At 36.1% G+C, this 23,107-nt stretch overlaps 1 protein-coding gene across 4 annotated transcripts in view; it reads left to right on the top strand.

Moving 5' to 3' along the window:
- TOP2B (DNA topoisomerase II beta) overlaps positions 1 to 23,107 on the top strand; it is a 61,194-nt gene that overhangs the window by 5,052 nt on the left and 33,035 nt on the right. For all 4 annotated transcript variants that reach the window (XM_018909601.3, XM_009086126.4, XM_018909600.3 and 1 more), the window contains exons 2-8: positions 12,725 to 12,898; positions 13,575 to 13,665; positions 15,607 to 15,670; positions 16,892 to 17,037; positions 17,459 to 17,556; positions 18,964 to 19,176; positions 19,256 to 19,429. In XM_018909601.3, the coding sequence (XP_018765146.1) occupies positions 12,725 to 12,898; positions 13,575 to 13,665; positions 15,607 to 15,670; positions 16,892 to 17,037; positions 17,459 to 17,556; positions 18,964 to 19,176; positions 19,256 to 19,429 (960 nt within the window). The remainder of the gene's footprint in view (positions 1 to 12,724; positions 12,899 to 13,574; positions 13,666 to 15,606; positions 15,671 to 16,891; positions 17,038 to 17,458; positions 17,557 to 18,963; positions 19,177 to 19,255; positions 19,430 to 23,107) is intronic.

Below are 23,107 nucleotides of genomic sequence, written 5' to 3'. Positions count from 1 at the left end.
GTCCTTAGTCTCCTTCCCTCTCTTTTTGTCACAGTTATACAATGCAAGGAAGGTCAGACCTGAAATACTTGCCCCAGTGTATTGATATTAATATTTACTTTTGCTAAACAGAATGTGTTTTGTAGGCTTTGAGCTATATAGTTATATCCCACAGTTGAGGGGGAGCAGCATTCCCTCCTGTAGTATTTCTGATTCTGCTGCCCTTAAGGAAGCAGTGCTGTAAAGAGATGTCATGACTTCCCTGGGTCATGACATCTCTTTACAGCACCAGAGGGAAATGTTTGTGGCTCACTTGGGTGAGTCAGACACAATAGTTCTGAAGAGGGATTCCTGAGGCATTTTGGTTTGCCTGACAAAAAAAAAAAAGTGGTTGCTTCTTATCCTTTACCCTCCACACACTATTCATTAAATACTTTTGTTGTCCAGTCTTCTCCTTGTCAAAGTGCTGAATAATGCAGGACCAGAGAAGTGGTAGAGGTGATATCAGGTGGAGGCTTGGTACTGGGACACGACTGGGGCCACGTCTTTGCCCACAGCTGAGCCAGTCCCACAGCTCAGGATGTGCATCTGCACCCTCTGTATTCTGAGCTGGGAGGAAACCTTCTTCTGGCCTAGGTGAAAGAGTGATGGATGCATAGGGGTGGGGAGCTCAATTGTAACCAAGTCTAGGAAGGGATGTATATCCCAGGGTTTGGGGAGGAATCGATTTTAGAAGGTTTGTGGGCAATTGCTTTAGATGTTCAGGAGGAAAGATGTACATTCGAGCACGTGCCCTCTGTTAATATTTGACCTGTGAGATTTGAGTGTGTGTGTGCATTTAATTTCTAATATGCCTGTGGCTATATTGTGCTAGTAAGTAAGGAATTACTTTATTTGGACAGATAAAGTAACCTTTCCAAATAAAAGACATACAGCTAGTCTAAGATAGACACCTTATGTCTGAAAAAATTACTGATTAAATTTAGTATTTCATTTGCATTGACTTGATTTTTCCAGAAGTAGGTTTTTACCTTGCATCTAAACTGTCTTGTGTGTCTATGTTCAAAGATAGTCTGCAAATGCATGTTTATGTTTCAATTAATGAAAAGCAGCACATGTGATTCATAGCTGATAGATGGGAGCAATTCCATCCCTGGGAGTTAGTTTATATATATATGTATATATATGTATATGTATAGATTATATATAGAAAGCTTAAGAGTGAAAACTGTTACAGAAGACTTAATTCTCCTCATTTGAAACAGTAAATTTCTTGCAAGCCACCAACAGTGAAAATATTGTTCTGCATTAAATAGGTGCTTTGTGAAATTCTAAATCAAGGCATATAAAATGTTATTACATAACTTTGAAAATAAATACTAAAATCTGAACTATGTTTTAAGTTCTAGTGATAAAAACAAAGTGTCAAGATCAACCACCAAATTTTTATTTGCGTTGCAAATATAGAAGAAAACTGTTTTTCATAAGTGAAGTGATAAACCAGCTCTTAGTAATTTTTATTCAAAAGTGTTTCCTAGCTGTATTCTTCAGGTATTTCAGTTATGAGTACTCAAAAATTTGTTGTGAAGAGCAGAAAAATATTCCTCCCCTCCTTGACAAGTGAGCATCAGATCTTCTATTTTTTAAATTTCACCGTGATTGCAAATGCTTTTACTCTTATGAGCTAAATCTTTTAAAGTTGTGTTTTGAAGTGAGTTGTTAACTTATTCTATGATATCAGCTCATCTAGTTTCATTGAATAAAGCTATTTTAATATCCTGTCTGTGTCTCAATGCAATTCCAATTTGCATAGAAATACAGTTTACCACTGAAAGTAAGCTACTACTTCTATTTTTTTTATTTTGTGAAAGTGATAAATCTGTGTATTTGTTACACTATGCACATATAGCAAATTTAGTGGTTTTTTCAGCAAGTAAGCAAAAACAGTGTTAGCCAAGTTAGTGTAAAATCTACTTGACCTAGAACATGTTTGAAAGATTCAGACCTAAACATCACATCTATATTTTCCTTTGGACATAATTTAAAAAGCTACCTTAAAGGGGGAAAAAGAAAGGAAGTATGTTAAAAAGGATTTAAATGCTTAATCTACCCTTTTTTTTTTCCTGATTTGTGAAGTAGAATTGCAGTTGAGATATAAACAGTCCTCCTCTCATGGATACCACGTCTTAATTTTTTTTTTGCTCTTTCTAAGTGAATGAGTGGGCCTAGTTAGTCTTGGGTTTCCTGTTCCTTCTTCAGACATTGGAAACTTATGAGAAGAGCACATGTATTAAAAACTGGGCAAATGTCTACCTTAGTGAGGTGCCAAGAGCTCACACCATCTTTCTCAATCTCTGAAGGAATCTTTAAGGAGAGAGCAAGAAATAATATTTTCTTGTCATGACAAAATACAGGAGCTATAAGATAACAGTGAGAAGTTATTTTCCTATAAATCAAAAGAAGCTGAGATAAAGTAGAGGAAAACAATAATAATAATAAAAAAAAGCTCTTGCAACCAGATAACTTGATATGTAGTATTTCCACAAGAACAGTTAGAATTCTGGGTCATCCCCCTAAGCAGGGCATCTTTACTTAAGAGAAATGGACAGCATGAGCTTCACTGGATATTTCCAGCTGTGTAATCCACGGTAGCTCTGGGCTATTTGGAGTTTTTAGGGACAATAGTGTAGTAGTGTGTGAGCATTTCAGCCCTGTGTTTTATTCTCCAGTTGTGTGCCATGATATGAAGGTACAAGAATGGCAAGGTGTCTGGGGAAAAATAACTTTGTCTCAGTCCAGCTGATATAGAGAGTTCTGCTGCCTGAAGTCATCCAGGCTGTTATTCCATGCGTCAGCACCGAGCTTTTTGTTGGCTGAGGTAGTGTTTTTTGTCATACTCTGTTCAGTGATCCTAACTTATCCACCACTGTTGTGTTACAGCATCATCATGAAAACTTGGAGGTGTCATGTCACAATCTTGGAGTAAAAGGAAGGCAAGCTGCTTGGGGGAGAGCAGTTGCAAGAAGTGAGGCAGTTATTCTTTTTTTGGTATTAAGTAGATCCAGAAAAGGGTTTTTCTCAAACTCTCAAATGGGAGACTGTACAAGCATGTGAGAAATTGGCTGGGAGCAGAGGAAGAAGTTCCTTACTGGTTTGATGGTGGAGACAGAGGCAGATTGTCCAGATGCTTGGGAGAATAACCTACAGTTGTATCATGTTAACCTGCTCTTCCTGATATTAGTTAAGTCCTTCAGAATATGCCATGTAGACTTTCTTCTTTGCCAGCTGAGTGATAAACATGCATGTCAGGTAACAGAAAGGTGATGAAAATGCAAAACAACTTAAAAATTAATCTCAAAATATATTTGAAGTTATTTAATGAGTCTTTTATATGGTACCTTTAAGGAGATCTTGATTCTTCTGCCTGCCAAGACACAATTCTTAAATAGCAAATTAAAGGGTAGAGTTTTGATGATCTTCAAGATTGTCAGCACTTTTAATGAACAATCCTGAAAGACTTTTCCTAATGACTTCTGTAGGAATGTTGTTGTGGGAGGATGAGTGGCTGAGGAAGAGAGGGGAGTTTTGGAACAGCATTAAGGGTTTATTGACTCATTGATGCATCTGTTTTCCTCCTTCTAAATTGCTGTCAATGTCTGGAAAACCAACCCTCTGTTCTTTTCTCATGGAATTTACTACAGGAGTGAGACTAGAATTTGTAGTATGTTTATGAGGCTTATAAAACGTTTCAAGGCTTGTAAAGTCTCCAGAGGAGGAGTAGATGTTGCATAGTAGGAGCTGAGCAATTAAACTCAAGCAGCTTTTTTTTAAGGAACATTGGATTCATATTTATTTTAATGTCGCAGAAAAAAAAAATAAATTTTTAAACTAGAGGAGACCAGAAAATGTGGCTGTGTTACCATAGGTGCTTCTAATGATAAAAAAGTAGTTTTTAGTGTTGACCAAATGTAATATGGGGTATGAATGTGTAGAGTTTCTTCAATGTTTGGAACAGATTTTTAAAAGGAATAAAGCTCATTAATTTTCATTTATGTGGTGCTTTGTTTTAAGTAAATATGTTGCTACTGCTTTTCTGTGGAAGGTTCCAGGGAGGAGACTTCTAATAGTTTCTACTGATCATATTGCACTCCTTTTTAGGGCACCTTGAGTATTAAAAGTGTGAAAAACCCATGTATCACAGTCAAGGTGGTTTAGTATTTCAGTGCAAAGTAGACAGGCAAGTAACATAAAGCTGTGTTATTATAAACAAATTCTAATATTCTGATGGCTGTTACATTTGTGAGAGTCTAAAAATTTGCTTCTCTTGTTCAGCAGAGGATTGCTTCCCACTGAAGAGTGCAGTTGGATAAGTAACCTCTGAATGATATTTGGGCTCTCCTCTATTACTAATGTAGTGTGAGTGGTAGTCCTGAACCTAACCAGAAACCTAACCAGGGTTTGGGGTGCTCTGCAGAATGAAATCTTCATGTATGCCAGTTAACATGAGCTCAAAAACTACCTGTTGGATTTGTTCTCTTCTGTCTTGCAGCATGAATGTCTTGAATGTTTCCTTAGTCATGCCCAAAGTTTTTTCTAAAGTTGGTTTGTTAATAATGAAGATAATTAATAATGAAGGTCAGCAGGGAAAAAATACCTAGTAGTATGGTATGGGTTCAAGCTGGCCATGGGACCCAGAGCATCTGAAAGAAAATATCACAGTGCTGATGTGATGTTTGACATACAGCCTGTATGGGTTTCAAAGATTTTGTTTTTCAGAAACAAAAATCTATCAGGATATGGCAAATAATCCTTGCACACTTGGGTAGTGGAAATGTGCTGGGATTCTGGAATACTTTCACAGGGCTCAAACTAGTCATGCGGTAAAGCCTTAGGAAAAGGTCAAGGATGTGGGAAACACAGAGTTATAAAGAGGTGCAGCCAGATACTGATAACCTGAAGTTCAGATATCAGAACCTCAAACTTTTTGATTTCTTGGCTAGTGGAGGGCTTGTATGTGAGCTTGCTGGTGAAACAGTGGACCAGACAGATTTGGGGATTCTGTCATCAAACAGCTTCAGCCAGTGGTTTCAAAGACCACTGTTACCAGAATCTGTAAGAACACAGTCATAAGGTGTCTTAAAGTATAATATTAATAAATTCTTTTTTGTGTTAGAGTTTTTTTTCCCTTGTTTGTCTCTGAATTTTAGCTGGAAATAAGAGATTCTTAAAGATTAATTTGTTACCAGATCATCCATTGTGTACTTTTTTGATACTGTGTGAGCAGTAAAATGTTGAGGTATTGGAATAGAACTTGTCAGTGGATAGACAACGAAAAAATTTCAGACCAACAGAAAAAACAGAAAACAGAAAACTAGCAATAACATTCAATTTAATTGTCATCATGCAAGGGCAGATGTTAGACACCTGCTTTTAAAGAGCATAGTAAAGATCAGGATCTGAATGTTTTGCAGGTTGTGTAGAAGCCTGTGCCAAGTGAAGCATGACATTTGTTGTACTAACTTAATATGACTGAAAATGAATTCATATTTAAAACAATATATATCATTTTCTAGTCAGAAGTAATTACAATGAGCACAAAGGTGTTATTTGCACAAAGGTGTTATTCTTCAAAAAGAATGAAGAAAGAAAATCCCTAAATTTTTATTTAAATCTTCTGTGCCTCTATGTTGTGTAGTAATACTCCTAAAATAAAAATGATGCTACTTTTATGGCATTTAGGTATTTACTAGGAAGATGAAGCTCTGTAATTCCAAGGGTGTCATTCCATCGTGCAGCTAAGCAATCTAGCAGTACCTGTTGAAAAGTGTGGGGTTTTTTTTTAACCATATCCTCCTAGCTGTATGTTTCTGCTTTTTTTCTTGCACCACTAACTTGTCTGATTCTCTAGCAAGCTTGTTCAGAAAAGTGAGCTAGTGGACAACTGGTTGCTTCTGGTTGAGGAAGAATGGGGAGAAGCTCTTTTTGCTCCCTGAACCAGATTGTTGGGAGGTGGATTTGATTCCATTGTAAGGAATGGAGGGGGGAAGAAAGAAGGAATTTTGCCCTTTGGGCAGCAATTAATAGTTTTGGGCTTCTCTGACAGGGAAATCTGCCCATTCTGAAGCTATTCCATAACTGGATCATCATCACTAAACTATGTAATGTGATAGTTTCAGAGTCCAGAGTGAAGTGTCAGAATCAGGGTATTAAAAAAAAAAAAATAGGAATTTAAAATGAACAGATGGATTAGCCTCAGTGGTGAGACTAGTTCTGGGGGAGTTTTCAGGAAATTATCAGCTTTGGGAAGGATGTGATAGAGAGATTTAGTTCATGTCACTAATGGTATGCGACAGTCTATAGAAGTTTTCTGTGGTAAAAGGGAGCTGTTACTTTTATGTGTTTTCATCTTGGCAGGAAAGTCCAACCATTTGTTAAACACAGCAAGAGAGTAGTTTATTTTGAAACTCCCTCCAGTTTTGTTTGCATGGTGGGAGGTATTCTCAGCCAGAGTTTTCTTTGAGAAGATTGCAAAATGTTTAGGTAAAATTGTATTCCTTGTCAATTTTTCTAGGGCAAGAAGAAGCCATTATGATCCAATATGGTACACTACAGCATGTTTTATATAGAATTCCCTAATAATTATCATAAGGCACCTATACACTTTTTTTTTGTAGATATAGCATATCTCCCTCAGAAGAAGTAGTTTTGTTTTGAACTGTATTCTGTGGATTTCATTACTTAATTAACCTCCCAAGGTTTTTACAGCTTAATTACACTCAAAATTTACTGTCTTGTCCCACTAAATGTGCTTATCCTACACTTTATTTAAGGAAATGTAGGACACATGGCATGTACTTTTCTAAATTGTTATGTCCCAGGGCTGCATTTGCCTGTTGAGGAGTATGTATCAGGAGTATTCATTATATGGAGTAGTTTTATGAGTTTAAGGCAGAAAAGACAAAGCCAAAGGGGAGGAAACTTCTTGTTCACCAACATATTCTCTTCTAGGCTCATTTATACTCTGCCAATGTAGAAAATGAGCCCTTTTCTTGCCAGCTAATAGGGATAAAAAGGAATGGGCAGACTAAAGAAAAATGGTTTGTTAGTGTTGTTGTATGGTGATATTTTGCAGTGGAGGAGACTGTGACAGTGACCAATACAAAATTAAGTTTGTGTAAGTGGAGAGAGACATTAATGTTAACATTTTCATGTTTTTCCACTTTCTGTGGTGTGAAATTAATCTACTTAAGTAAGAGTAAAGCCTTCACCTAAAGTAAGGAGTCAAAGCAAGGATGTATATTCCAGCTATGCCAAGATTAAAACTGATGATGAAACCTGCCTTCTTTGTTGTAGCTTTATATGTTATTGTGTCTTTAGATAGGAATAGCTTTTCTCTGGTACTGCCAAACTCTCTAGATCAAGTGTGTACTAAGATTTAGATGTATTTAGTACAGCTGTTTGCAGCATAGGTAACCAAATTCAGCACGGTGGCTCAAAATGCAAAGAAAGATGACATGACCTGGTTTTCATTACAAAAAAGCAATAAAAATCTCTAACTTAATATGGATGTCATACATGCCTTGTTACACACAGAAATGTCAATGGGTGAGAACACAGCATGGGGAAAAAAAAGGGCAAAATGTGAAGAAGATACCAAAGCAGGATATATGTGAGTTCATGGGTTTAAGGTAGACTGTAAAAGCCTTGTTGCCAAACTGTTGCCTATCAGCGTCTGCTTGGGTTCTGGCTGTGGAGATCACCAAAGGAAAGAATGACTGCAGCTCTCACACAGTACTTAGATAAATTCGTGGCAAAAACACCTTCAAAAGGGAAACTCTGCAGATATTTCAATCATCCTGGGGAAAGCAGTTGCCATGATAAGACCTGGTTGTGACAGCATGCACGATAGTCGTGATGTGGTAACTTGTGGCAATTGCTGTCACCTGAGAATTGGGGTTTTTCTATCCAGTTGTCACTATGCTGTGTTAAAGAGCATGTAGGAAGCTGGAACCATCAGAGGTCACTGTATAAAGTTTGACTGCCTGTCTTTGAAAGAGTATGAACTGTTCAATAGATTGTAGCTTTCCAAACTAGTTAAGCATGGTTGTCTTGCTGACTTTCCCATATGTGTGTATTTGTCATCAATCTGGAGGGTTAAAAAGTCCACAAGATTGGTAAGAATTTGTAAAGTCTTGAATATCACAAGAGCGTTGGGAAAGTCATACTCTGTGTCTAAAAAAAATAATAAAAATAATAATTAAAAAAAATTGGCAACATTAAAATTGCAAAGCAGATCTTGACCATTGGGTAACCTGTAAACAAACAAGCAAAAAGCAGTCTTACTGTGAAGCAGAAGACATAAGCCCTTTGTGGCACTTGGTTAATTCTCTTTAGGGGTTTTCTCATGAAACAACAGCTGATGCTGTTTTGAGAAGTGTTATTGAAGCTTTAACAATATGAAGATCTTTCATAGAGGACAAAATACAAAAGGCATTCTTGAGACAGTTCCAAAATATACAGCAGAGATTGTCAGTTAAACAGCACTGTGGTTAAGTGCTTGCCCAGTTTAAAACAAAAAAAAAAAAAAAAAAAAAAAAGAAAGGCGGGGGAGGACTTTCCTGTTGCATTTATTTGTATTTTAAGTAGTAAAAATTCAGAAGTTGAAAACATCTAAAATTTATTTTGCTTTTTTATCAAGGAACACAAAATGTGAAGACTGTGGAGTATATTTGTGTCCTTAGATATCTCTCCTGTCTTTGGTGATGAAGATTTTTTCTTCTTTGGAATGAGTTCTAAGTATCACTTGAACTCTAAAATGTCCATTTAGATAGAGATAAAGATATTCAGAATTGGTTTTCTGGGTTAAGCACAGCCCAAAATGCTTGGCCTGGGAATCTGCAGTTCTGTGGACTTCTGATCCTTGCATACCTGCATAATTACATTCATTTGTAGAGTTGAATACTTTTGGGCTTTTGCTTTTTTGCTTGAGTTTGAATAGAGTGTTAAATAAGTTCTGAATTTTTATAACACGAGGGGTTTTTGCATGCAGAATATGTATGATTCTTGAAGTATTGTATGAATAAAATCATACATCGTGAATAAAATCTGTCCTCTATGACAATGAAATGAACTTAAGCTTGGCATACTTTTCTGATGTCTTAATAAAAACTATAGCATTAAAGTTCATTGAAGTTTTTTAAGATTATTTTTTTCCTTTGTTTTTTTTTAATCATTGAACAGAAAGAAAATATGTTTTGCTGATCCTTTGTGTATTTTTCTCCTGTCGTGTTCCTATGAGTGTGTTATAAACAATAATGGACATAGGTGTCCCAGGGAGTACAATAGCAGAAGATCCTTACTAGTGCTGTCCTACAACAAGGGACCTCAAGTGTCCCCAAGAAGGGACACTTCTGCAGGGCCAGCTCTTTTTAGGCAGTAGAGTTTGTTTAGGTGTGACCTCCCTTGTCTGTCAATGTGACAGCAATTTGAAAATAGCATCTCAACAGAAGATAGAGTTTAGATACTCTACATTTATTATTGATAAATTGGAAAGTGTAAACTCCTCTAAGCTGTCAGTAAGACTTTCACTGGAAAGCAGAAATGCATTTCCTAGCATTGTATTAACGGCCATACCTTGTGGAAATCCCTTCCCAATATTCTATTCTGTAATAATTTTTCCCAATCTAGAGCTACTTGGTCACAACCAAATGGACTTTTGTTAATCTGACTTGTATTCTACTTGTCCCATAGCATTTTTGCTATTGGAGGTAGGAAAATTGTAGCCTAAATTTTTAGGCTAAGGTTTAAGTTCTCACTTTGTGTTCATGTGTTTGCCGATTTGTGATGCATGGTTAGTTAGACCCCAGTCCTCACACTGGATGAGTAGAAGCATTTTGGAGAACTGTCTCAGAACAGTCCTGAGAATATAGTACTGTTATACATGTCAGCTGAAGAACTATCATGGGGTAACTGCCTATCACAAACTTCCCTGACTGTACAAACTTCCTATGACCTAAGAATTGGGAGCAAATGGAACAGTTCTGTTTGAACAAGATTTTAATGGTCTTTCCACCTGGAATTTTTTTGCATTCTATATCAATTGCATCTCCTCTCTTGCATTTTTTCCAACACTTATTTAATCTGAGAAATAGTATATTATTTTCCTGCTAGTCACTGGTCCCTTCAGAACAAATAAAACAGTGTTAACAGAGCTGTGGGACTAGTAAGTGAGCTAAGGGTAACTCCTATGGAGATATGATGTCAAAGATGGTAATACAATAAAAATATTTATATACATGTACAGTGAAACTCATTGGAAGCCTGGACATCATTCACAGAACTACTTCAATGGGAAAAAAAAATTATGTTGCTACTATTGTCAGTGCTTCTGTAGTATCAATTCTTATTCCTCCTCTTCCATGTATCACTTTAATGCATCTGTTTGCAAATTTCTGTTCATTTCTGCTTGCTTAGTTAATCCACAGCTAATATTTTTAGAGTGATGGTGGCAGGGTTATCACAGTTTGCAACCAAATAACTGTGAAAGCTAAATTAACTTGGATACCAAAGCCCTCTAATCACCCATGTGATTTTGCAACTTCCCTGTTTGGCAGAAAATGAGATAGACTCCAGAAGAATAGTCATGAGAGCTAGTGTTGTGGTTCCAAGTCTGCTGTGTGTAATCCTGGTGCCAGATTGTGAGCTTCCCTGGGTTCTTTCCCCTTTTCCTCTGGATGCTGTCAGATACAGGAGTAGGTAATAGAGAATTTTGTTCTCATTTGGCATATTCATGTGTACTTGTGGCCAAATAATTGGTTGTTGTCATCACTGTTGCAAACAATCTGCCTCTCTCAAAGTTCTGGAAGCGTGCTTCCTAGAACAGAAAGCGTGCTTTCCATAAATAAACTAGAAAAATGTGATCTCTAAATCTGGAGGAGAAAGGTAATTTCCCCTGTTAAGAATAGGCATAACTGCTCTGTTCTTGTGCTGGCTGGGCTGGGAGGGAGGAGGTGTAGAGGCATCAAAGCCTGAGTACTAGAAGCTGGAGAAGATAAATGAGATTAATATGTGGAGAGTTGTGTGCTGTACGGTGGTGTTTGGCCTTCTTGATTCTGCTGAAGTTGGTTGTGTGAGTTCAGTATCCTTTCCTCCTTTTTCCTTAGGATTTATGTGCTTTCTTGCCCTTTGCTTTTAGTGCTATCTGAGGCTGCAACAAAAGCTAGATTGAGGGAGAGGTGATTGCACTTCCTTTTGGCCACAAAATTTGCAGGGTGACTGGTTAATTGAAGTTGGAGTTTAGCCTGTATTTACTTTATATAGACACATACTGGAAACAGCTAAATGAGGGGAAGAAAATTTGCCTGAGTGGCAAGTGGGTTTTGCCCTCATTTGTCTGGTGGTGGTTTCTCCCTGTCATCTAACACCTACTTCAGAGTTGATAAAGCCCCTCTGAGAGAAGGAGGCAACTTCAGGTACTGGGTGGGTGGGGACAGAATTTCTTATATCTTCCTAAGCCAGGCAAATAAATCATCTGAGTTAAAGTTACATTTACTGGCATTTTTAAGATAATTCAGATAATTGCAATTTATAGATAGGAATGCATACCGTAAAACATCATTGCTAGTCTCTTTCTATGCTTTTACTGTCTCAGAAGAGGAGTAGTCTTTACTTGGTTGTTCTGAGATTAACTTTTTTATGTGGTTTTTATTCAATGGCAAGGAAGTATCTATCAGGATAAATTCCTGAAAGTGCATCAAATCTCTTTATCTCACCTCCCTCCCAAAGTGGGTTAGTTTACCATAAAACTGTTCTTTAAGGTATTTTTCATAAAATCCAGACAGATTTGGCTTGAATTCTGTTTAAATTCCAACATTAGCCTATCTGATTCTCTCTTCTTACAGTCCTTGGCTTATTTAATAGAATCATAGAATGACCTGGGTTAGAAGGGACCTTAAAGATCATGGAGTTCCAACCCTCTTGCCATGGGCAGGGACACCTCCCACTAGACCAGGTCGCTCAAAGTTCCATCCAGCCTGTCCTTGAACATTCCTAGGGATGGAGCATCCACAGCTTTTCTGGGCAACCTGTTCCAGTGCCTCACCAGCTTCCCAGTAAAGAATGTCTTCCCAATATGTAAAGAATGTCTTTCCAATATGTAATCTAAACCTACTCTTCCAGTTTGAAGCCATTCCCCCTTGTCATTCCTCTGTATGCTACTGTAAGTAATGTCTCTCCTTTCATCATCATCAGGGATTGTATCAGGTCTGAGCATTTCAGTAGAGAATGTAAATTATAGTAATTGAGAAGCCAGTAGGAGAGGCATTGCAGTGTTTCTTAAGTCCTGCTGAATGAATTGTCCAGACTATAATATAAAAGTGTAGTATTGCTGTTACCATTTGGAACAGTATTCAGTGGTTTGGATTCAAATGCTTATACACAAAATGGATGATATAAATACTTAACCTGAAGAAATGGATGCCTTTTGTGCTGTTGTTTCCTTATTTTGGTTTATTGTGCTTAGTAAATTGCTGAAGTTTGAATATGCAACAATTTGTTAAGGATCTGTCATGTAATCTGCTGGTTTTTCTCTGTTGCAAGGATAGCTTTCTCTTAAAACATCTGAAAACATAACATTTAAATTACATGACAAGTTTTGATTGTAATTTAAATTTCTGTCGGATTTTGTTTATATCTCAAGAGTGACAGGTTGAATGAGGTTGATTGTTGGTTTGGTTTGGTTTTTTAGACATTATTTGATAATCAGATGAATGCTTCAAAGAAGGAAGACTCAGAAAGCATTAATAAAAATGACACTTCAAAGAAGATGTCTGTTGAGAGAGTTTATCAGAAAAAGACTCAGCTTGAGCATATCCTCCTCCGTCCAGATACCTACATTGGGTCAGTTGAACCCTTAACTCAGGTAAGTGTCACTAAATTTACAGTCTTAATGGTTTTTGTTGTTTTAATGAGGTCTGTTATGGTTAATAAATAGATGCATCTCTGTTTTTCACACTTTTCTGAATTAGAAGGTTGAAAACTGTGGTCTTGTTTATGTATGCATGTGTAAGAAGGAGATAAGACTAGCTTTAAGGCATTTAGTGCTTGGTTCATCTGAAAAGATAGGATCAAAAAATACTGAAATCCAGTCAAAACACAAACACCTATGTGTGTAAGCAGCATTGTATGTGAAGGTCTGTGCTCACAAACATGCTTATGTGCACACACATATGTATGCATATTTGTAAGTAGCATTTATACGAGGTGCAAAAACGCTTTGGTCTCTTGGTTTAGGTAGAGAACAGAGAGTTTAAGCCTCCTGCTGACACTTTCTGCAATTGTTTTTGTGAAGTTGTAAATGGCTTTGAACTTCACTGTCTGTACTGTTGGGAGTTCCCTGTCAAGCAGAAAATAATGGATTTTCATTATGGAATTCTTTGTGGGTACTGCTATAACTTCTGCAGACTACTGCTTTTGTCTTGTATGGCTGCAGTAATCAGACTGTAAGAGGAAAGATCCTGAAGGAAATAGGTCTTAGAGAATCATAGACTGGTTTACCAAGACAGTAAATACTTTTCTTTTATTTTGTTCCCATGTAGTTAATGTGGGTGTATGATGAAGATGTAGGAATGAATTGCAGAGAAGTTACCTTTGTTCCAGGCTTGTACAAGATCTTTGATGAAATTCTTGGTAAGTATTTTTAACAATAGTACTGGTTTAGCATTGTGGAGTACAAGCTTTTCTAAGTGCTCTCAAAGTACATCAACTTGCATCTAAGTTTAAATCCCAGACTTGAGTCCTGCTAAACTACAGAGCATAAAAATGTAGTGCATTCTAGAACTATAGAACAGTTTAAAAGAGAAGAGGTTTCAGCTGAACTTGTAAGAGAAATTTAAATATTTGTTACTGCATGTCCAAACTAGAACATTCTTTATGATCAATATTGCTACAAGATTTTTAATCTGTGAAGTGTTATTAGGGCTCCAATTTAAAGTGACATTTGAAAGAAGATTATTCCTCTGAAAGAATGCAACTTCTGAGATGTCTGAGTGTTCACTTAGATCATCCTTTCATCAATCATTAAAACTTCCTCCTTCTCTACAGAGGGATAGTGGTGGTAGTTTTCATGGATCATTTCTAGACTTCATACAGTTTTAAAATAAATGAGTATCATACTGCCATTAAAAAGCATTATGACTGAGGCACAAAAAAATATTTTTAGAAAATTTTGTCACAATTGTGAGTTACTGTGACTTACTAGTTGATGAAATTCTGTTGGTGGCAGGCACACACTAATCATCAGTAGAGATGGGAAGTATCTGAATACTCTGCTGTCTTCTGAACTGATCTAATTGACACGAAATCCTGGACTTACGAGCTTTTATGAAATTCTGTTTAAAGGATTGGTAGGACTACCTCATAAATTAAATTATGATCTACTGAGGTCAGTTTTGTCGTGACCTTCATTTGGTTCACAGCTTTTCTACGTCTCTAAAATTGCTTTACAGCATTGTTGTCTTTGAGGCAATACATCTTTACCAGATGGAAAATAATGCTTAATATTTTTTCTATATTATTTTTAACTTATTACTTTATTTGATAAACATGGGAATGAAAACCTTTAATCACTTCTGTTTTGAGTGCTGCCTCACAGGTCTAGGTTTTTTGGCTTTTCATGTTAGGGAGACCACTTCCATATTGTCCCATTGAGAAGGAAGATCATATTCTGACATTATTGTAGCACTTTACGGCTTATTGCTGCTTTATGAAGCACTGATAAGTGCTTCAGAGAGTGTGGTTTGAGAGCTAGGGGATAGTGTAATAAAATTATGAAAATGGGACATTTTAGCTATGCATGCTTTTGAATTGAAACTTCATGATTTTAGCAAAAGCACTTTGAAATATCTGATCTTATACTGAGGTCCTTGTCAGCTGTTAAGGTATTGTAGTGTGGTGTTTTGGAGTTTCACATACATCTGTTTCATGGATGATGAGACAGAAACTGAAAATGTCTGCAATGTGTTTTCATGTTTAGTGGCCACAGTCACATTTCTGCTTCCTGTAGTTCATATACACTGCGTGCAATTTAACTAAATTCTGATAAGTGTTAATTTCCAGTTAATCTTGTTTTGATTAGACTGTTAGTTACAAGTCTTGCAGGCTCTTTAAAAAGAGCTTTTGCTGCAGTCAAAACACTCCTTAATGAATGTCATTTTTTTGGTGGGTTTCCATGTGTAAACTGGTCTGGTGCTGCATATTAGTTTCTAGAGTTTTTCGCCTACATGTTGCAGTGAATATCCAAACAAGAAAAACAAGAGAAGAATTAAGTGCTCAGTATGTTAAGAACAGTTATGAGCTCACAAAATACATTTCTATATTTATTTCTGAGATAGTCTAAGTTCTAGAAATAGAATCAGTATTTATAAGAAGGTTGAAAAATATCTTCTTGTAGATACTTGGTTATATTTATAGACACCAGTGCTAAGATACAAAATATATACAAAGAGCTGCCAGATTAAGAAATACCTGAACTGTTGTAACTGGTGGTGGAATATGTATAAAATCAGTTTTACAGACCCAGAGATTAATAATTGCCTATGAAGTGTTAATTTGTGCTACTTTGTTTCATAGTAAATGCTGCTGACAATAAGCAGAGGGACAAGAATATGACTTGTATTAAAATATCCATTGATCCGTAAGTAAAAGCATGTTTTCATTTGCTTTCCCTACCATTGCTACTGTAATTTAGATTTGTACAAATGATTTTACTAATGAAATTGAATTTTTTGAAAACATAATATTTTTGGAATTGTTTCCAATAGCCTCATATTTTAAGATGAAGAGGTGAATTAAAAGTGATTATCATTAATGGCTACCATTCTGAATTTATTATAATTGCTTTCCTTAACCATTTGTTAAGGTTTGATTCAAACTTAAAATCAGAAGTTCATAAAATTTATGATAAATTTAAATTGGCAGTGCATAACTATAGCCAGGTTCTTTATAAATCCTAAATACCAGCTTTGAGGTTTTGTAACACAGTTTTGTCCCTCTTGAACTTCTGTGTTAACTCCTTTAGCATTAGGGTAAGACTGAATTAGTCATCTGTGTCACACTGAAACTTCATATTGCAAAGACATCATTGCCATGTCTTTTGAAACTGAATACCCGAAGAGATAATTTCTGGTGAGAAGTACTGTATTTAAATAGATGCTGATTGGGGTCCTTTAGTAGTACTTTTTCAGTGACATTTAACTGAATAATCAATTATTTAGAAAGCTGCTTTTTAGACCTAACCTTTAGGATAAATAAGCTGAGAAGCGATTTTTCTACTTCCATCATGGAGTGGGAGGGAAATTGTAAATGTGTAAATTTGCCTGACCTGTCCAGATTTTGAACTCTCTAATACTCAAAAATGAAAATCCTGTGTAAGAGCTAAAAATATTAATGATGCCAGATATTGATGGATTTTGGCACTGATACATAAAATAAGTCACAATATTTACCATAGCTCAGAAATAACTCTTTTAAACAGATGATAACTTGTCTGGATGGGCTGCAATGAGGCATTAAAAGCTGCATCTCTATCTTGAGTTTAATTCTGACACTAAGTGTCAGGCTCCTCTTGCAGTTCATGTTGACAGTGAAAGATCTTCAAACAGATTTTTTGGGTTTATTATTGTATGAAATACTGTCATGTGTGGACAATTAAACTCCTTCTTCCAAGGCATCTAATGAGCAAAAATAAGTGGAGTTTTTTGTAATTAAAATTGTTAGAGCTCAAAGTAAATGTGCTAAGAATATGGTTTTTTGCTATATTTTTATGTAGTTATTTTATTTACTGTATTTAAACAGGCATGCAGAAGTCTGTTTTCAAGACTGCATTCATTTGCTTAATGTCTTCACTATTTTCTAGGGAATCAAACATTATCAGCATATGGAATAATGGAAAGGGGATACCAGTTGTGGAACACAAAGTAGAAAAAGTATACGTTCCTGCTTTAATCTTTGGGCAGCTACTAACGTCCAGCAACTATGATGATGATGAGAAAAAAGTTACAGGCAAGGCTATTTAATGGGCTTTGTTTTATTCAGTTAAGCCATTGTGTGACTCTTCAGTATGCTTCCCCTTCTTAATTTCTGTCTTTATTTCCTGTTTCATAACAGGTGATTTACTCAGTCACCATTACTTTAGCTCTTTATTAGAGTAAAAAGACTTAAGGACTTAAGATCTTACTTAAGACTTAAGATCTTACTTTTTCTTTTCTTAATACCAGTATTTACAGAGAACTTTACATCTCTAATGTCAGTAGTCATTACTGAGTAACAAACAACATACTTCTATATTTTAATTGCAATGTATATGAGTATTTAAACACTTTTGCTCCTGAAATGCAGGGAAAAATAAATTGGATAAATTAGGATATGGTTTATTTTCCTAAATTTAAATTGACCCCAGTTTACTATATGTCATTTTTTTCAGGTGGACGCAATGGCTATGGTGCAAAACTTTGTAACATATTTAGTACAAAGTTTACAGTTGAAACTGCTTGCAAGGAGTACAAACACAGCTTTAAGCAGGTAAAGAAGTGTTCAAAGCTTCTGTCCTTTTTTTTTTGTAGTTACAGGCCTAAAATTGAATACATATATTTCAGGAATGTTTAACAAAATGGATAATTTCTCATTCAAAGGGATGTGTAGAATTTATAGGCTAGGTTAGTTCAGTTGGTAAAAATTGGTATTTCTATATGTTAGGCTTTTTGGGTAAAATAATACTTTCTTTGGACTGTTAGGTGAATAAAAAAACCCAAATTTCTGTTAAAACTAAAGTATATTAATGTACCTTTGAAAAGGGAATATAGTCAGTTGAAGCATTTTGAAATTGCTGTTGTATGATTTGTCAAAAAAATCTTTCTACTTAGCTATGCAAACATGGAAACCATTATCTGTGTAATTTTGTATGGTGTTAAGAAAGATTTTTTTGGTCATGAATTTATTAACTAGCCCCATGTGGATTTAAGTGCAAATCCCTCACCTGAACCCATTGCTCATTGTTAGCATACAGACCAAGAATGAGATCAGGTCTACTGTATATAGCTTTGAAATGGCCACCTTTCTAAAAGTTTAAAGTACTTTGGCAGAGTATTAGATACCAAAGTTCCTTGGCTTTACAGTCTTTCCCAGCTGGGTACTTTCTTCTCTTACTTTCTGGACAATTAATTAATTTCTGGTCATGCTGTCATATCAATACATAAATAATACACTTAATCTGTTATGCCTGTCTCTTAAAAAATGTAATATTTTATGCTGACTGCCAAAGGGCAAATTAATATTGGTTTAAGTGTACTTTTTGAAAATGACTAAATGCTTTATGGCTTAAAGTGCTACGTTTGCAGTATTTTCAAAATCTGTGGAAATTTATTAGAACAGGACTTTGATATATGCTGTGAGCAGATGTTCTGCTTGATCATGCAGATGTGTCCATGTTCTTAAACAGGGAATGATACAAGATTCCTGAGTCAAATCTGAACACCATGGGTTTTTGGGGTTTTTTTTGGTACACTGCACAGCCACCAAGATGCTGTCTTGGAGATGACTGAGTCTCTGCACAGTGAATAAAAAGCCTCTCTGTAGTGGTGTGTAGTAGATTGAAAGTGTTAAACGGATGGGGAGCAAGGACTGTAATCCCAGCTCACTTGTATCTAATTTTGTAAGTTCTGTGGGAGGCTCCATTTGCATTAGAATCATGTCCATCAGTGTAATAATACCTGTATGTTTCCAGAAACCACAAATATGCTGTCACCTATGCTTGTGCTTACCTCTGTAAATCAATTAACTTTGTGTAGTGTTTTACCAGAGGAAATTTCTAAAGGAAGTTTGTGAGCTTTTTCTTGTGTAACTGTTGTAATCCCAGCATTGCTAGAAAAGGGAATAAAGGAGGAGAATAATGTGTTGTAAACTAACATCTAAAATGTTTTGTTTCCAAAGACTTGGATGAACAACATGATGAAGACCTCTGAACCCAAGATTAAGCATTTTGAAGGTGATGACTACACATGCATTACATTCCAGCCAGATCTGTCTAAATTTAAAATGGAAAAGCTTGATAAGGATATTGTGGCCCTGATGACAAGACGAGCGTATGATTTGGCTGGGTCGTGCAAAGGAGTCAAAGTCATGTTGAATGGGAAGAAACTGCCTGTAAGAACATCACTTGATCTCCCTTGAGTGTACTGAGTATTTGGTGCAGAGGGTAGTGACTGTTTCCTGTTACTTGTAGGTAAATGGATTTCGCAGCTACGTAGATCTTTACGTGAAGGACAAGCTGGATGAAACCGGAGTTGCACTCAAAGTCATCCACGAAGTTGTGAATGAACGATGGGATGTGTGCCTCACTCTGAGTGAGAAAGGGTTCCAGCAGATCAGCTTTGTAAATAGTATAGCTACCACAAAGGTGAGTGGTTCGATCAAAAGGTACAAAATGGAAATGATAAAATGTGTGCTGAGGCTATGCCCAGTCAGGTGTTTGATAAAACAGTGAGTCTGGTTGCTATAAATAAATAGGTGAGGTAATCCACTGCATGAGAGGAGCTGGCAGAGCAATTGGATGCAATCAAAATACATTCATAGCAGTATTTCTACATAAGCACTAGTTTTGAAAACGCTAGTTATCATTATTGGTGATATTGATATCTTAGGTGAGCATACATGGTGTTGAAGAAAATGGAACTAATTTATTTCTTCCTCTTTAACACATTGTAATAAGATAATTCTGAAACTAAGGTTTAAAAGTGTACAAATGCCTTTAAAGCTACCAGTAGCAAGTTTTGGAGGACAAAAATGGCTTTTGGTGTGCTTGAGAAATGGCTGTCCATTTGTTGCTTTATGATGGAAAAAATTGCCCTGAAGTTGTTGAGATTAATTTTCTTTTATTTGTATATCTTCATAAGGATACCTAGGTTTTCTTTGCAACTATAGTAGTAGTGATATAATCAGAAAGAAAGATCTTAAGTTAGCAATGTGCTCAGCATACCAAATAAAGTACAGCTTGGTGCTTCTCAGTTTGTGGGGATAGTCAGGCAGGAAGGGGATCACCTGAAATCAACCAGCATAACTCTTATTTACATCCTTTTGGCATGGACCAGGTTTAGGGATCTGTAGTCCACCATGGTGAAAAAAAAGTCTTTGTCATTTCTGCTCTTCACAATTGCTCTAAATAAGTGCCCTAACAACTAGGGAGTTAAGTTCTTAGCCCTTACTAAACAGTCTAGTTATTAGAGGTAGCACATCTAGTAAGCTGGATTTAAAAAGACTAGAACAAGCAGTCCTAGTAACTGGTGAGACTGTTTCTAGAAAATCTTAATGGTGAGCTTTCCAAAAAATGGGAAAGATAAGAATTGTTAATCAGACACTTTGAAGCCTCTCACTGCTCACATCTCTGTTGAAAGAGTCAGAAGAAAATTCTAATGGTAGTACAAATGGTTCATAAGCACCTGTGATTACACTTAGTCTAACAAGTGCCCAGGAATGTCAGTGTTAATCTTGGTGGTGGGTGATGTGTAGCCAGTGTTTGGTGGGACATAATTTTTCTAACATAAATTCTTTTCAGTCACTCTCAGTGTGGCTGGATGAATATTCTGTGGTAACAGGGTAAGTTTATTTCATTGTAGAATATTTACTTTTTAAGTGTGCATTGCAGTTAAAAACTTTGTCAGATCTTGGGATGACAAATCAGGTAGTTGAAGGGTTACGTCTTTGTTTTAGTTCAGGCCTCTTTGTGCAACATAAAGAGAAATAACATGACCTTAAAGATGTGTACAATCTTTTTATGAAGAAACTGGCAATGTAGAGAAACTTCATTATGTCTGATACCAAGCTAAAAAAAACTGTTTGAAAAAACTGAATACTTCCTAAGTAAGATAAATTGCATACTCCAAAACAAAAAATTGCATACATCCAAAATCTTACTCTGAAGATTTTGGATTTTACTCTTCTGGATCAAATTTCACTGTCATGCAGTTACACATACATTGTTGTTGTATATTCTTTCGGAAAATGCTTAGGAAAAAGTTCTGTGTATTCTTCAAAAGTAAATGTCGTAATTTCTAGTTTTCCCCACTCTCTCAGTTTATGTGTGTTTAGTGGGTGTGGGATGTTTGGGCAGTGAACCCCCTCACCAGCAATTTCTGAGCAGCTACCCAGTGATGGGTCAGAATGTCACTGTTTGCTGACAGCTTTTTGTTTCTGCATCTGGGTAAATTTCACCAGCTGTAACTTGCCCCCACCTTATTTAAACTTGCTATAAATTCCAAGTAAGTTTTAGATTGCTGGCATGGAGTTTTTTGAGGGGTCTTTGGGAGGTCAGGCAGTATGTTGAGGTCCAACTCCCTTGTTTAGTTCTTGTAAATTTGTTACCTTTTTTAGCTCCCCATTAAACAAAATTTTGCCATAGTAGACCACCACAAAATTCGACTTCAGGCTCTGATACAGCATTTCAAAGAATGTTTGTGGCTATTGACAGTTGTGGAGATAACCTTCACTGAGACTTGAAAACTGATTAAACATTGTGTTCCTAAGTTCTGAATTTCAAATAGTTAGCTGTATGTTCAGCCAATACATTCATAGTGTTAGAAGGTAGACTTGCTTGGAGAGAGAATCCCAACCTGCTAAAATTTGCTGGAGTTCAGCAAGAAGTTCAGGATTATTCTAGATTTCAGATTTATTTTCATAAAATAAATATAATTTTTAAAAATGGAGAAGAAAATAGGATCGAAATTGCAAAACTAATTAAATGAAAACTTCAAATTTATAGTTAGCTTCTGAATTTTTCTACCCTATAAACCATTTATCTGTCCATAGAGTTTAGATGTAGCTTACCTCCAAATCAATGGAAACTGTTGGCTATGAGAAGAATACAACAGTTTATAGGAGGCAGTCAAAGTTTCATTTTTAAGATTTTTGTTAGCACTTAATTAGATACCTTAGCATCCTGAAGTTTGCAAGATAGAGATTCCGTCATTACCTTCTGGAAAAAGAAGGTATGCAGTTCTAGCTCTCTTTCCCCATAATTCAAAAGTTGTAATAATCTTTGGCAGCCCTCTAGATTCAGAGGGTATTTTTTGCCTTTGTGTCTTTTATGGAATTGTTCTGACAGCTGGGGCAGTTCCAGGCTGTTCTGGTCCATTTGCCACCTGCTGGTGAGATGGTTGAGAAGGTCCCAACTCTGCACATCCCTCACTCACAGCTGCTTAAGAATGGACTCAGGAATAGGGAACTGCTGTAATAACTAGTAAATTGCTGGTTTTCTTGGTATGTCAGATGCTACTTTTAGCAAAATTTAAAAATTGATAAAGTTTTAAATGCAAAAATATATTGAAATGTTCCCATAAGCATAAATTTTCAGTAATGTGATGAGTAAAAGAAATGTATTTCAAGATTGCCATTCAAGTGTGGAATGATTTTGAAATGTGTAATTTGATATTTTCCAGTAACAGCTTTTCTTTACAGTTTGGAAATGGATTTATTTTTCTTTAAAGTGGCAGGATATTGATAGATCAGCTTTTCATTGAACTCTCCCTCTTCTGAAACTCTGTTATCCATATGTGGATAAAAAGAGTTGTGTTTTAATTTTGGCAGCTTTTGGGGTTTGGATGTGGGTTCTTTGGTTGGCTGTTTTTTTTAGAAGAAATGCCATGAGAAAAGACTTTGCATGGTGCTTCTAATGGTTTGTGTTGCTGGTTTAGTAGATGACTCTAGGACCTGAGAGAAACCATAGATGGTTTCTTTGAAGTGCAACTACTGGTTTGGTTATGACTAATAATATTTACTAGCTTAACCATTTTGGTTTTATCTACTATTTTTTTTTTTTTTAATTTAAATCTCTGTTTTCTGCATGAAGCTGAGAACAGCTGCTATACCATCAATTCATCATCTTTACATCTTCAATCTTTTCATATGCATATTCTGCCTTAAAATGTAGAATCCCAACTTTTGGGGTTTGATTGCATGTTGTTTTCCTCTTTTTGGCCGCTGTTTATTCTTGGTTTTGTTTTCTCTTACTTATTTCTTATCTATCCTATACTTCCTTATACCTGTCAAGAGCTTTTTTCCCCCTCCTCAGTTCTGTTTTAAA

Source organism: Serinus canaria, chromosome 2, assembly GCF_022539315.1.
Source record: "Serinus canaria isolate serCan28SL12 chromosome 2, serCan2020, whole genome shotgun sequence".
Classification (NCBI taxonomy): domain Eukaryota; kingdom Metazoa; phylum Chordata; class Aves; order Passeriformes; family Fringillidae; genus Serinus; species Serinus canaria.
The sequence above is the reverse complement of the archived record's forward strand: the minus strand, read 5'-3'. Positions and strand labels throughout refer to the sequence as shown.